Source organism: Caretta caretta, chromosome 2, assembly GCF_965140235.1.
Source record: "Caretta caretta isolate rCarCar2 chromosome 2, rCarCar1.hap1, whole genome shotgun sequence".
NCBI classification, from domain to species: domain Eukaryota; kingdom Metazoa; phylum Chordata; order Testudines; family Cheloniidae; genus Caretta; species Caretta caretta.
Window position 1 is genome coordinate 255,633,245 of NC_134207.1, and position 14,182 is coordinate 255,647,426.

The window sequence follows — 14,182 nt, forward strand, 5'->3', positions numbered from 1 at the left end:
TAATTTTTTTCCAAGACCTTGCATACTACAGATGTCAAACTAACAGGCCTGTAGTTACCCGGATCACTTTTTTTTCCTCTCTTAAAAATAGGAACTATGTTAGCAATTCTCCAATCATAAGGTACAACCCCTGAGTTTACAGATTCATTAAAAATTCTTGCTATTGGGCTTGCAATTTTGTGTGCCAATTCCTTTAATATTCTTGGATGAAAATTATCTGGGCCCCCCGATTTAGTGCCATTAAGCTGTTCGAGTTTCACTTCTACCTCAGATATGGTATCCTCATATCCTCATTCCCATTTGTCATGCTACCATTATCCCTAAGATCCTCTTTAGCCTTATTAAAGACTGAGGCAAAGTATTTGTTTAGATATTGGGCCATGCCTAGATTATCCTTGACCTCCACTCCATCCTCAGTGTTTAGCGGTCTCACTTCTTCTTTCTTTGTTTTCTTATTTATATGGCTATAGAACCTTTTACTATTGGTTTTAATTCCCTTTGCAAGGTCCAACTCTACTTGACTTTTAGCCTGTCTCACTTTATCCCTACATGTTCTGATCTCAATAAGGTAGCTTTCCTTGCTGATCCCTCCCATCTTCCACTCCCTGTATGCTTTCTGCTTTTTTTTAATCACCTCTCTGAGATGCTTGCTCATCCAGTTTGGTCTACAACTCCTGCCTATGAATTTTTTCCCCTTTCTTGGGATGCAAACTTCCGATAGCTTCTGCAGCTTTGATTTAAAGTAATCCCAGGCCTCCTCTGCCTTTAGATCCATAAATTCTTCAGTCCAATCCACTTCTTTAACTAATTTCCTTAATTTATGAAAGTCAGCCCCTTTGAAATCAAAAACCCTAGCTGAAGATTTATTTTTGTTAATCCTTCCATTCAGTTTGAATCATGATCACTCAAACCAAGATTATCCCCTACAACCATTTCTTCTATGAGGTCCTCACTACTCACCAAAACCAAATCTAAAATGGCATCCCCTCTAGTTGGTTCAGCAACTACTTGATGAAGGAATCCATCAGCTATCGCATCTAGGAAAATCTGAGCCCTATTATTATTACTAGCACTCGTCCTCCAGTCTATATCTGGGAAGTTAAAGTTTCCCATGATCATGCAGTTTCCATTAGTATTTATTTCATTAAAAACATTAAAAAGGGCTCTATCCATATCCAAATTAGATCCCAGAGGTCTATAGCACACCCCAAGCACTATCCCAGGGGAGGCTCTAATAGTTTTCTTCCCCAATGTAATTTTTGCTCAGACGGACTCTGTCTTATCCATTCCATCGCTTCTTATTTCTTTACATTCTACCTCATCATTGATATACAGTGCTACTCCACCGCCTTTACCTTTATTTCGGTCTTTCCTAAACAGCACATACCCTTCAATACCCGTAGTCCAGTCATGACTACTATTCCACCATGTTTCCGTTATCCCTATAATATCTGACAGGTTTCAGAGGAACAGCCGTGTTAGTCTGTATTTGCAAAAAGAAAAGGAGTACTTGTGGCACCTTAGAGACTAACCAATTTATTTGAGCATGAGCTTTCGTGAGCTACAGCTCACTTCATCAGATGAAAGCTCATGCTCAAATAAATTGGTTAGTCTCTAAGGTGCCACAAGTACTCCTTTTCTTTTTGCCTATAATATCTGGTTTCACTTCCTGCACCAGTAGCTCTAGTTCCTCCATTTTGTTACTTAGGCTCCTCACATTGGTGTACAAACATCTTAATTTTTGCTGTTTGGCCTCACTCACATTCTGTACCCTATTAGGCATGGTCATTCTACAGCCAGTATAACCTATTAGACTGGTATCCACACTGCCCTTCCTCCTTGTATACATTCTCCTACCCACAGCTGTATCCTTTCTTACTTCGTTTTCTTCCCTCTCAATGCTAATATCCGGCGTGGAGATTACCTGGACATCTCCCAACCATCTCCCCCTAATTCCTAGTTTAAAGCTCTCTTAATCAGTTGTGCCAGCCTCCATCCTAGAAGTCTATTTCCTTCCCTACTCAGATGAAGTCCATCTCGAGAGAAAACTGTCCTCTGTCCATGAATGCCTCCCAGTGGCCATACATCCCAAAGCCCTCCTTATAGCACCAGTGCCTAAGCCATCTGTTGATAGTCATAATCTTGTCACACCTTTGTTGCCCTTCTCTAGGAACAGGCAGAATCCCATTAAAGATCACCTGAGCCTCAATTTCCTTAAGTGTCTTCCCCAGCCTAGCATAGTCTCCCTTAATACTTTCCAGCGAGAATCTATCGGTATCATTTGTTCCCACATGAAGGATAATTAGGGGATTCTTTCCTGCTCCCTTTAGGATCCTTTTCAACCTCAGGTCTACATCCCGTATCTTAGCACCTAGAAGACAGCATACCCTTCTATTCTCTGGATCAGCTCTGGTTACAGGCCTGTCTATTCTTCTCAGTAAAGAATCCCCGATCACATAGACCTGCCTTTTCCTGGTGATGGTGCTATTCTCCAGTCTATCCCCTGTTCCCTCTGGCTGCAAGTTCTTTCCATTCCTATTCTCCCTTGTAATCCTCTTCAACCCATCCTGTATCCTCCTGGGGCTCATATTTGGTGTAATCTCCATTGACTCTTCCCCTTTTCCTATAGGACTAGCTGCTCTTCTCTTCTTCCTTGCCCTTCCACCTTCAGTGACTACCTGCTGAGCCCCTCCTTCATTTTCCAACTCTGCAGACCTGTTCTTGAGCTCTATTTCTCCTTCACTAGCCCGTCTTTTCCTCTGCCTGGTTCTTTTAGTCATATGCTTCCACTGACCACTTTTCTCACCCAGTCTCCCCTCAGAATTCCTCAGTCCTGCTTCCATCTGCAAGTCTGAGCTTTTCCCTTCAGATACCTCATGTCTTTGCTCCATAATCTGCTCAAACTCCTTTCTAAACTCAACCAGACCTTCCACCTGCATCTCCAAACCTCGGATCTTTTCCTCCATTAGCTCTATCAGACGGCATTTCATGCAGACAAAACTCTTACCAGGTACCCCCTCCAGATTGTTATACTGGTGGACCAAACTATAGTTCCAAGTTTCCTCCTTGTTCTAACTGGACCATAAGGTGCCACTGTCCTTGTGTTTTCTAGAGAAGGCTAATTCATTAGAATTCCAGCACATATGAATTAACTGGAGTAAACTGAAAAGCAGGCCCCTGAATAACTTGTGTACACCGCTTAGGCAGTAAACTAACCTTTGAAGGGGCTTCATCTGGGTTTAGATACAGATGACTATGAACACCACACATTGCTGTCATATTCCCTCCTTTCCCAATCACTGTTTTCTTCATTGAAGTAGGGCCATTTAAATGGACCGACACAATGGATGGGACTTTGAGTCCCTCTACTGCTTGAATAAAGTTAATAAAAATATTATACCACATTCTCTGTTCCAAAACAGCCTCTCAAAAATGGACACAAGAGGTAGGTGAGATAGTATCTTTTACTGGACCAACTTCTGTTGGTGAGAGAGACAAGCTTTTGAGTTTACACAGAGCTCTTCTTCAGTTTCCCAGACCTTAAGAAGAGGTCGGTCTGTTTAAGCCTGAAAGCTTGTCTCTTTCACCAACAGAAGTTGGTCCAGTAAAAGATATTACCTCCCCCATGTTGTCTCTCTAGTCTCATGGGACCAACAGGGCTACGGCATCACCACAGATCTCAAAAATGGAACATCTCTGTTCAGCAGTTGCATTTGGAGGGACACCAAAAAGAAGAGGGCTAAGTGTTAGAATCAAAAGGAAGATAAAGAGCATTGGGAAGGAACATTCAGCTAAATTTCCGAAGGCAACAAAGTGACAGGTGAAATGAGCCTGGCCCAATTTCTGTCTTTATTAGTTGGCCAGTGTTTTGTTTCCTCCTCCTTACGTTTAAATTATCTAAAAATTGAGATAGAGACAGGAGTGTCAAATCTATGGTCCATGGGTCATGTCTGGCTCTCAGGGGTGATTTTGTTGAGAATGTGTGCAATTATGAATTGCAAAATGTGTCCCTACATCATGCCCACCAATTTTTTTTACAGAAAAGTGTTTAAATCAGCCCCATCAGCACGAGGCAAGGATGGGAGCAGGACCTCCCCAGCTGCTTCCAACTCCCCCCCCCCCTTTTTAAAATATTTTTATGTTTAAAGTATGGAAAACATCTCAATAAAAGCAAGGTGTGCCATATGTTTATTTTTATTAGTTGCTGTTGCAACATCTGACATGAACAGAGACAAGAAAAGATATCATCAGTTCATACACAACAGATCTGTAAGTGATTTTTGGAGAACAGTACTTCAAAGAGAAGGAAATTGGTTTTGTAAACTGACAGCTCTATAAATGTATTAACTAGGTTTCTGATTTACAAACGTAGATTTTGTTTTAAAACAGATGGTGCAAAATGCTGTAAAATGCTTTTATTTGCTATATTAATTAAATGGGCTAATTTCACACCCATATAAATATATATTCAACTCTCTACTAAACAGTGTTTTTCAGAAAAATATTTGTTTCTGCTTCATCATTATGCTGATTATGACAAATTATAATAAACCAAAAAAAAGCAGATTTTGAGCACTGTTATAATTAATTGATAATTAAATAATTCATCTATAATTTAACTGAATGTAAGGCATTTGGCAAAAGATAAGCTTGAGGATATAGGTATCTAAATCCAAACTCAAGAGTCCAAAATGTAATATGTAGCCAAAGTAATTTCATGTAACTGAATGGTGGGTAATGAGTTTTCAGGGTTGTTCCTCATGCATATAGGTTAAGTATTCTTTAATAACCTGTTCTTCCTCTTCCAGAGTTAAATCCAGATAATCTTCCTCGTGTTCTGGAATATCCTCTAAGATTTCATTGACTACATCTGTTTCCATGTCTTCATCCGTTGATGAACTAGAAGTACCTAAACAAACGAACAAAACAAAAAAATAAAAATAATCTTTTCTTTGAAAAAGTCAACTTCCCATGAAACTCTCTTTTGGGCCAACACCACTAATTTTATAAACCTTTCACTGGAGAACTAGTTTAAAATTATCTTGCACCAAAGGATGTCTGGGGAGAGATGCACTAATTCTTCTAAGCAGTAAGAAAAGCCTTAATTGTACATTAGGTAGCATTGTAATAAGTTGGGGTTAAACTGTGACTACTTAGGGAGATGGTGGAGGGGAGAAAAAGAAGAGATGATGTAAGCTCTCTCCCCTCCTTTGCACAGGGCCTAATAACATTTCTAGTCCTTGTACTCCCTGAGATAGGTCTCAGCAAGGAGCAGCTCTTAGGGCTGGTCTACACTGAAAAACTTACATCTGCATAGCTACTTCTCTGAGGGGTGTGGATTTTTAACACCCCTAGACATGTAGCTAGGCTGACCTAACCCCCACTGTAGACAGGGCATGGAAGAATTCTTCCACTGACCTAACTCCCGCTTTTTGGGGAGATGGATTACCTACAGCAACTGAAGAAGCTTTACCGTCACTGTAGCGAGTGTCTACATTGACGCATTGCGGCTGTGCCGCTGTAGTGTTTTAAGCATAGACATACTCTTAATTAGGATGTGCCATTTTCATCACTGTTCTGACCATAACTCACATGAAGTCCATAGCATACTATTGCTTCTATGATGGTAGTACCCAAAGGCCCCATTCAGGATTGGGGTTCCCATAGTGGTAGGTGCTGTACAAACACATAAGATGCCATGGTTTCTGCCCTGAAGAACTTACGATCTAATTTAGGACAAGACACATCAGGCGGGTGTAACAAACACTACTATGGAAGGGGGGAAGGAGGACAAAGCCTACAGTTGAACCAGGGGTTTAAAATGGCCAGCTATAGGCTCAGACTGATGGTTCTGAGACTTTTTACAAAAAATAAAAGTTTGGTAACTAGACATTGGCAAGTCCCATGGGCCACCCATGTAGCCATTAACAGTTGGCAGTTTCCTGTAGGCTCCACAGAAGAAAGGTCTCAAGGAAGGATTTGAAGGAGGAAAGGATAATTGTTTTATGGACTAGTTTGGGAAGGGTGGTCTTCCACATCTCCCCTTTGATGGTACAAATGGATGGTGGAAGCTGATATTATTGGTGGAGTGTAGGGGGCAAGAGATTCTTTAGCATTGGGATTCAAAATAAGCACGGGGAAACAGTTTAATTAAATTAGGCTTGAATAGAGACTGGGAGTGGATGGGTCATTAAACAAAGTAAAACTATTTCCCCATGCTTATTTTCTCCCCCTGCTGTTACTCACACCTTCTTGTCAACTGTTGGAAACGGGACATCCTGATTACCACTACAAAAGGTTTTTTTTCTCCTGCTGATAATAGCTCACCTTAACTGATCACTCTCATAGTAGTGGGTATGGCAAAACCCATTTTTTAATGTTCTCTGTGTATCTATCTATCTACCTACTGTATTTTCCACTGCATGCATCCAATGAAGTGGGTTTTAGCCCACGAAAGCTTAGGCTCAAATAAATTTGTTAGTCTCTAAGGTGCCACAAGTCCTCCTCGTTTGTTTTAAAGCAGTCATTTCATTCCTAGCAGCTATGGATTGCATTTCTTGCTCTCTCTCTCACTCAGCTGGTTAGTAAGTGTTCTGTTTTCCTCTGATTTTCCTTATTTTTGCTGAGCAGATAGCACACTGTCACAGCCCAAAGCCTGCTCCTAATAACATCTATCCAATAGATACTATGCTACTAAAAGCTTGAGCGATTCTTGAGATATTTGAGGTAATCATCCAATCTATTCAATATTCAGCAATCATTTCCCCCTCCATATCTGTCATATGCCGCAAGTCTTACCTGCAGACTCTGTAGGAGAATCTTTTGATGAAATGGATTCTTCTGATGGAGTGGTCTGTTCGGTTGACAGCTGCAACTCAGCAGGAAGAACTCCTCCATAATGAGCAAGTGTTTGTGCAGCTAACTGAATGTTGCCCTGAAAGACTTTCAGAGCTTCCTCCACTGACTCACGATTAAAACCCATGTACATCAACTAGACAAAAACAAAAAACCCCTAAGTCTGAGAGACTGACTTGTTTGTACAGTCTAGAGTATTCCACATCAGCAATCTGAATGTGCCTGTTTATTTCCTCTTATTACGGATTCTTTGAAGTGCTGTCCTCCTCTTTGGCATGTACTGACAGAGATGCCCCAGCATGCTCTCAGTTGGTGACATCACACTGAATACTGAACAGCTCCAGAGCAGGGCAGCTGCCTACACAAGAAAGATCAGGGTTTTCTCCCTGACCCCTCCAAATACTGCAAGATGTTTAGGGTTTTTTTTTTTTTTTAAGTCTTATTTCCTATCCCTGAGCCAGAAAATTAAAAGAGAATTTTATCTCCACTTTAAAACATGCCATATCAGAGAAGAACCCAAGTCCTCTAGAATCTGCATTCACATCCCAGGATTACTCAGTAGCATGCATGACTTTGCACCAAGTGGTAGGTGAAGATCAGTGGGGATTCGACGAGTGCCAGAGGCGGGGCGGGGGTAGAACATGACTGTGGCTTTGCAAAGGAAGATCTAATATGGTATATTTAAACAGCTAAGGGGATGAAATGAGCCCTCAGAATTACACTGGTTTGATTTTTTAAAAAAAACTACCCTACACTCCATCTTTAAGAAAAACATGTAACTTACTTGGTCAACACTTTCCTTCGGAACTTGAAACTGGTGTGGGGCCATAGGATCAGCGTTATCATCATCATTTAGTAAGAATAACTGAGGTTCATCAAGAAGAATCTAAAGCAGGAAGAGACAACGATTAGTATAAGTTAAAAGGTTGTAGTATTCCTCAAAAGAGATGTACACACAATTACAGAACCTGGAAAAGACTCATTAGCTCATGTAGTTAATACCTCACCATATTGTTCCTTAGAGTAAATTTATCTTACCTATCTTGTGATACCTCATGTTGTATCTTGCATCTTTCACCCCTTGCCTTGTAAGATTGTTTCAGTGTTTAACACATCTCACTGTTGAAAATTTAGGCAGATCATCAGCCTGAATTCCTAGTACCTGCCCACTTGTACTATGAGAGTGGAATCTAGTTTATATCCTTCCCATACTAAAAGACAATTGGTTAAACAAATTAAGAGCAGTAGATGCTAAGTTTCAGTATTTTATTGTGTTCTTTCCACATAAATGAATCTGCCCTGCCCCAAAATCTTGTTTTGTTGATTTTGTCTGACCTCTGTCCTAGTACGTCTACTCTTTCTGACATGGGAATGTCCATAAACTGAAAGTTAGTGTCCTATAGTAATTTACATGTAGGAAACAGGGTCCCCATAGGTATTAGCCTTTGTCTAAATAAAAATGCTACTAGTCATCCTTTCTTTAGAGAGAGAAAATGACACCAGTGTGATCAGATTAGACGATCAAACTGGCCTCTTCTGGTCTTAAGCTCTATGACTCTGCATGGGCTGCCTATTAGTTTTCAGGTTGTTTAAGATGTTGGCTGTGACTTACCTAGCTGGGCCTTCCTCTCCTAGTACAATACTACTACAGCGACACTCAAATGGAACCCCATCTAAAGGGCCTTTGACTTTGTTTTTCATTTTCCCCTTGGTCCAGAGTAGCCATAATTTATTGGCTTTCTTGGAAGGGGAAATGGATGGGGGCTGGGATGTTGGGGGCAGGAGTGCGTTTGTAAGTTTTAGTCGTTTAGCACGTTAATTTTTGATATGTGAGTGAGACTAGCCTGCTGCATTTACTTTTGTATTCCTTTGTGTTCTAGAAGTTTTGTCGAGTGTCTAGAAGTTGGGACAGGCGTTTATCTTCGTAAATATACAAAAAAATACTTGTGTTTAAAAAACGGATGAGCCTATGTGATGCTGGCAGACCAGGTGCCAGCTGATGCCAGGGCCCCAGGCACCACTGAACCCTGACCAATGCAGAGCTGGAAACCAGTCTGGCTTATCTGTGGATTACTACAGTCAAACAAATATCATTGTTATAGGATGTATCTAGACTTTATGGAATGCCTGTAGGATGCTGCATGTATTAATCCTACTTATACTATCTGTATTCACCTCTATAAGGTGCTACTTAAGTATTTCCTCTGTAACTGTAAAATATCTGTTCTGAAACTATGTAACTCACCAAACAGGAAAAAAAATCTTGACCTAATGCAAAATGCTGGATTTCTACAAAAGGTGTTATCTCCTGCTCATCAGGAAGGACTACTGAATCCAAATAGGCCATTGTAGAACAATGATTCTGTCAATTGTTCCCCACACCTACTCATGAAGAGGTTATACGCAGAAGCGCTTGTCCCATCAGCTTGGACGCTAGGGAGGTGAGGATAAAAATTCGTGACCCTAAGGAATTAGGGTCTCTTTATGGACTCTGAGGGGCAAAGACTCCTAAACATAAACAAGAGATTCCCCAAGCTGCTTGGCTTGGATTAGCCCTAAAGGAATAAAAGCTTGTTTATTATAGAAGCTTCTATTACCTTTTGAACTTAAGATTGCATCTTTTTGGTGTGTGTATGCTTATCTGCTTTAATCCTGTAAATATTTCTTTTCCCCAGTTAATAAACCTTTAGTTAGTTTGTTACAGGGCTGGTTACAGGTGTTGTCTTTGGTGTGAGATCTAAGGTGCAAATTGATTTGGGGTAAGTGACTGGTCCTTTGGGATGAGAAGTAACCTGAATATTTTGTGATCTTTTGTGTAAAGTGACCATCTATCACAAAGTCAAGCTTGCCTGGATGGCAAAATGGATCAGCATGCCCACGGGGACTGTCTGTGACTCCATGTTAAGGCTGTAGAGTGCCTGAGGAGTTTACACTTGTTACTTGTTGGTGAAATCTAAATACAGAACTCAAAACCAGTTTGGGGTTTGTGCCCTGCTTTTTATCAAACTGCTCGAAGGTGGCATTCTTGCTCATGGGCCACTCCAGACAGTATGACAGCCTGATTCACCAGTTTAGAGAGTGAAAGTTTAATCACATAGTGAGTCAGTAATAGAAAAAGAGAAAAAGAAAATGTCTAGAAAACATGCATTTTTGGTAGCTGTATTTCTATGGCTTCCAGTGGAAAAGGTCTACTGTATGAGAGTATCATTCTTGAAAACGATTTACCTTAAAGGCGTTGTCCAAGTTTCCTTGTGCCTGGTGAAGTGCTTTTTTAGCGGCTCGCTCTGAGTAGCCCATAGTTTTCAAGGTATTTATATCGTCCAATCTCCTCCTCCTCTTAGCTCTCTCCTCTCTCCTTATTTGTGCCTTTTCCTATAAAAGCAGGGTCATTACAAAGCTAAGTATTGTAGAAGAATACTGTCAGCTTTCTACTAAAAGATGGATCCATTAATTCTTTGATAGACGTGTATGTGGTTTCTTCTGTATACTTTTTTAATCTTTACAAATCTTCCAGGGAGGAAGGAAACTTTTTTTTAAACAAATTTGTGCTGCTCAATGATCTTTAAGAGACATTCCCTCCTCCAATATAAGGTTGTATATACACTAGCAAACTTTGTAATCCTAATTCACCATTTTGTAGCCATACTGTACTAGTCCAGTCCCCTGGCAGGACTAAATATTATCTAGACCATCACTGATTAGTGTTTGTCTAACCTGCTCTTAAAAATCTCCAACAACAGAGATTCCAGAACCCCCCTAGGCATTTTATTCCAGTCCTTAACAACCCAGACAATAAGTTTTTCTTAATGGCCAACCTAAACTGCCTTTGCTGCAATTTAAGCCCTTTGCTTTTTATCCTATCCTCAGAAAATAAAGAGGACAATTTATCTCCCTCCTCCTTTAACAACCTTTTATGTACTTCAAAACTGTTATGTCCCCTCTCAGTCTTCTCTTATCCAGACTAAACAAACCCAGTTTTTTCAATCTTCCCTCATAGGTCATGTGCTCTTGACCTTTAATCATTTTTGTTGCTCTTCTCTGGACTTTCTCCAATTTGTTCACATCTTTAAGGAAATATGGTGCCAAGAACTGGAAACAATACACCAGTTGAGGTCTAATCAGCGCTGAGTAGAGCTGAAGAATTACTTCTCGAGTCTTGCAAACAACACTCCTGCTAATACATCCCAGAATGATGTTACATTTTTTTATGCTTTGGATTGTCTCAGGATCAGGCCTGAGTTTATTAAGCATATTAAGATCCCTGTGAGGTAGATATTTTATTAGTTTTACAGATGGGTACATAGGTAAGTAAAATGACTTGCCCAAGGTTGGACAATCAGTATCAGAGCCAGCAAATTAACCAAGGAGTTCAGCTCAGTCCCTTTCCACTTGACTACTCCTGTATCATAGTTTAAATAACGGTCTAAAATTAGAAACATATTGTGCCAAATTCCCATCCTCCCCCTTCCCTTACAAAGCAAATATTCTTCTCCCCCACATTCCCAATCCAAAGCCAGAATGTGCAGCACTGTGAGTAGCTACTCTATGGCCACAACTGCAGCCTCTGAGGTGTCATACCAGCCAACCCTGAAATGGGAGTTTTGGCTGGTAAATCTATGTAGTTTGGATTCCCCATCTGTGCTCCCAAAGAGTGCAGTTAAGCGGTAAAAACTGATGCAAAGTATCCTCATGTACCTCTTCAATATCATGGCAGTTCTACTTTTTCAGGCCTTGCACACTTGTGCCAGGTGGGAGAGAATTTGCCCCTTAGAATTTTAAATTTCTATTTCATACTTGCAACAACATATTGCAAACTGTTCAGTTTCACCGTGAATACCAATGTAGAGTTGATGAAAGCTCTTGGCTTTGTCTCATGTCTCAATACATACGTAAGATGTACATTCTGGAACATAAGTACTCAGACCTGTTTAATACTTTCCCAGCACCGTACCTCTCTTCTGCTGGTAATAAGACTGGCAGCCTCCTCCAGGTTCCCATAACAAGCTCGTAGACCAAGACGAGCTTCCTGAGCAGAGAATCCCAGGAGTAACAAATTATTGATTTTTTCAGGATCTATGGAGAGCTCTTGATACAAAGCATTTGCCTAGATGTAGAAAGAACAGAACAATCAAATCAATGCCACCACTGGCATATATATTAAAGGTCCCTTCCCAAATTCCCTGTGCATTGGGGGGAGGGAGGTGGCAAGAAGAGGGGGTAGAGAATGCAAGATCAGGCAAAACATGTGAGCTCTGTTTCCAAATGAGTTCCTATAATGTGATGTGCTGCTTAGTGCAATGCCTTACCTTCTGAAGATGTTCAACAGCCTCTTTTTCTTTGCCGTTATGATAGTCTCCTATTCCCTGAAGGAGGTAAAGCCTTAGAAATAAAACCTTTTCACTCCCAGAACTTCCCTAAAGAAATTTTCAATAAAGAAAAAAGTTAGTGTATAACAGAGCATCAGTCCATTACATGCTAATTGTCATGGCACTCAACAAGCAGGTGAAAAATCTTACATTCTAAAAGGATTACAGATTTGTGCATGTGAAATTTACAGACGCTAGCCCCGTTCTTGCAGTCAGATCCACATGGGTGGTGCCCCACTGAAGTCAGCGGGGTTCCACACAGGTGCAGGGATCCAATAATGGGATCAAAGTCTGAAAAGCTATTTAAATCCTGTTATGTATTGCACTATGCTATGGAAAACAAACTGAGAAGCAAAGAAAACCTCTTAATCTGGCATTCAGAAAAACATTTTATATAAAATTAAAATCAAAACTGAAGAAACTTTTTAAAAAGTTTCAAATTTGAGTCTCTTTTGGATCCATTACATACACACACACAACTCTTGGTTTTTTAAATATATATTTATTTATAAACATGAATACCTTCTCACATCATAATGTGATGTGAAAGATTCCCCTGGTCTATCCTCCTGCTGGAAGAGTTCACAGATCTTTAATGTCTATTGGTTCATCTGGTCGTCCCTGCCTCATGCCTGCATGAACCCCCTTGAAGCCTGCAGAATCATTCTCCTGTTGCTAAATGCCTGTGTATTGGGGTTTGTGTTTTTAAGAGAAGATTCAGCCTTGTTTCCTTTGTTAATGAGAACTGTGTGGTTAACTGTGGTGCTGCAATGAAAGACTACTCCTTTATTCTTAAACTCATGGGCACTGGGCAGCACAGCATGGGGAGGAGCTGACCAGCCCTCTGTGGAGAAAGAAGTGGTTCGGGTCTATTTAGAAAAGCTGGACGAGCACAAGTCCATGGGGCCAGATGCGCTGTATCCGAGTGCTAAAGGAGTTGGCGGATGTGATTGCAGAGCCATTGGCCATTATCTTTGAAAACTCATGGCGATCGGGGGAAGTCCCGGACGACTGGAAAAAGGCTAATGTAGTGCCCATCTTTAAAAAAAAGGGAAGAAGGAGGATCCTGGGAACTACAGGCCAGTCAGCCTCACCTCAGTCCCTGGAAAAATCATGGAGCAGGTCCTCAAGGAATCAATTCTGAAGCACTTAGAGGAGAGGAAAGTGATCTGGAACAGTCAGCATGGATTCACCAAGGGCAAGTCATGCCTGACTAATCTAATTGCCTTCTATGACAAGATAACTGGCTCTGTGGATGAGGGCAAAGCAGTGGGCGTGTTTGACTTTAGCAGAACTTTTGACACAGTCTCCCACAGTATTCTTGCCAGCAAGTTAAAGAAGTATGGGCTGGATGAATGGACTATAAGGTGGATAGAAAGCTGGCTAGATTGTTGGGCTCAACTGGTAGTTGGCAGCCAGTATCAAGTGGAGTGCCCCAAGGGTCGGTCCTCAGGCCGGTTTTGTTCAATATCTTCCTTAATGATCTGGAGGATGGTGTGGATTGCACCCTCAGCAAGTTTGCAGATGACACTAAACTGGGAGGAGAGGTAGATACACTGGAGGGTACGGATAGGATTCAGAGGGCCCTAGACAAATTAGAGGATTGGGCCAAAAGAAATCTGATGAGGTTCAACAAGGACAAGTGCAGAGTCCTGCACTTAGGACGGAAGAATCCCATGCACCGCTACAGACTAGGGACCGAATGGCTAGGCAACAGTTCTGCAGAAAAGGACGTAGGGGTTACAGTGGATGAGAAGCTGGATATGAGTCAACAGTGTGCCCTTGTTGCCAAGAAGGCCAATGGCATTTTGGGATGTATAAGTAGGGGCATTGCCAGCAGATCAAGGGACGTGATCGTTCCCCTCTATTTGACATTGGTGAGGCCTCATCTGGAGTACTGTGTCTAGTTTTGGGCCCCACGCTACAAGAAGGATGTGGAAAAATTGGAAAACGTCCAACGG

General features: G+C 41.2%; 1 protein-coding gene across 2 annotated transcripts in view; it reads right to left on the bottom strand.

The window, feature by feature from the left end:
- Nucleotides 1–4,171: 4,171 nt before the first annotated feature.
- The window catches only part of NUB1 (negative regulator of ubiquitin like proteins 1), a 30,131-nt gene continuing 20,120 nt past the window's right edge, over nucleotides 4,172–14,182 (bottom strand). For both annotated transcript variants that reach the window (XM_048837539.2, XM_048837538.2), the window contains 6 exons: nucleotides 12,162–12,269; nucleotides 11,807–11,959; nucleotides 10,081–10,227; nucleotides 7,640–7,741; nucleotides 6,799–6,991; nucleotides 4,172–4,909 (listed from right to left, as the gene is read on the bottom strand). In XM_048837539.2, the coding sequence (XP_048693496.1) occupies nucleotides 4,746–4,909; nucleotides 6,799–6,991; nucleotides 7,640–7,741; nucleotides 10,081–10,227; nucleotides 11,807–11,959; nucleotides 12,162–12,269 (867 nt within the window). In that variant the 3' untranslated portion in view covers nucleotides 4,172–4,745. The remainder of the gene's footprint in view (nucleotides 4,910–6,798; nucleotides 6,992–7,639; nucleotides 7,742–10,080; nucleotides 10,228–11,806; nucleotides 11,960–12,161; nucleotides 12,270–14,182) is intronic.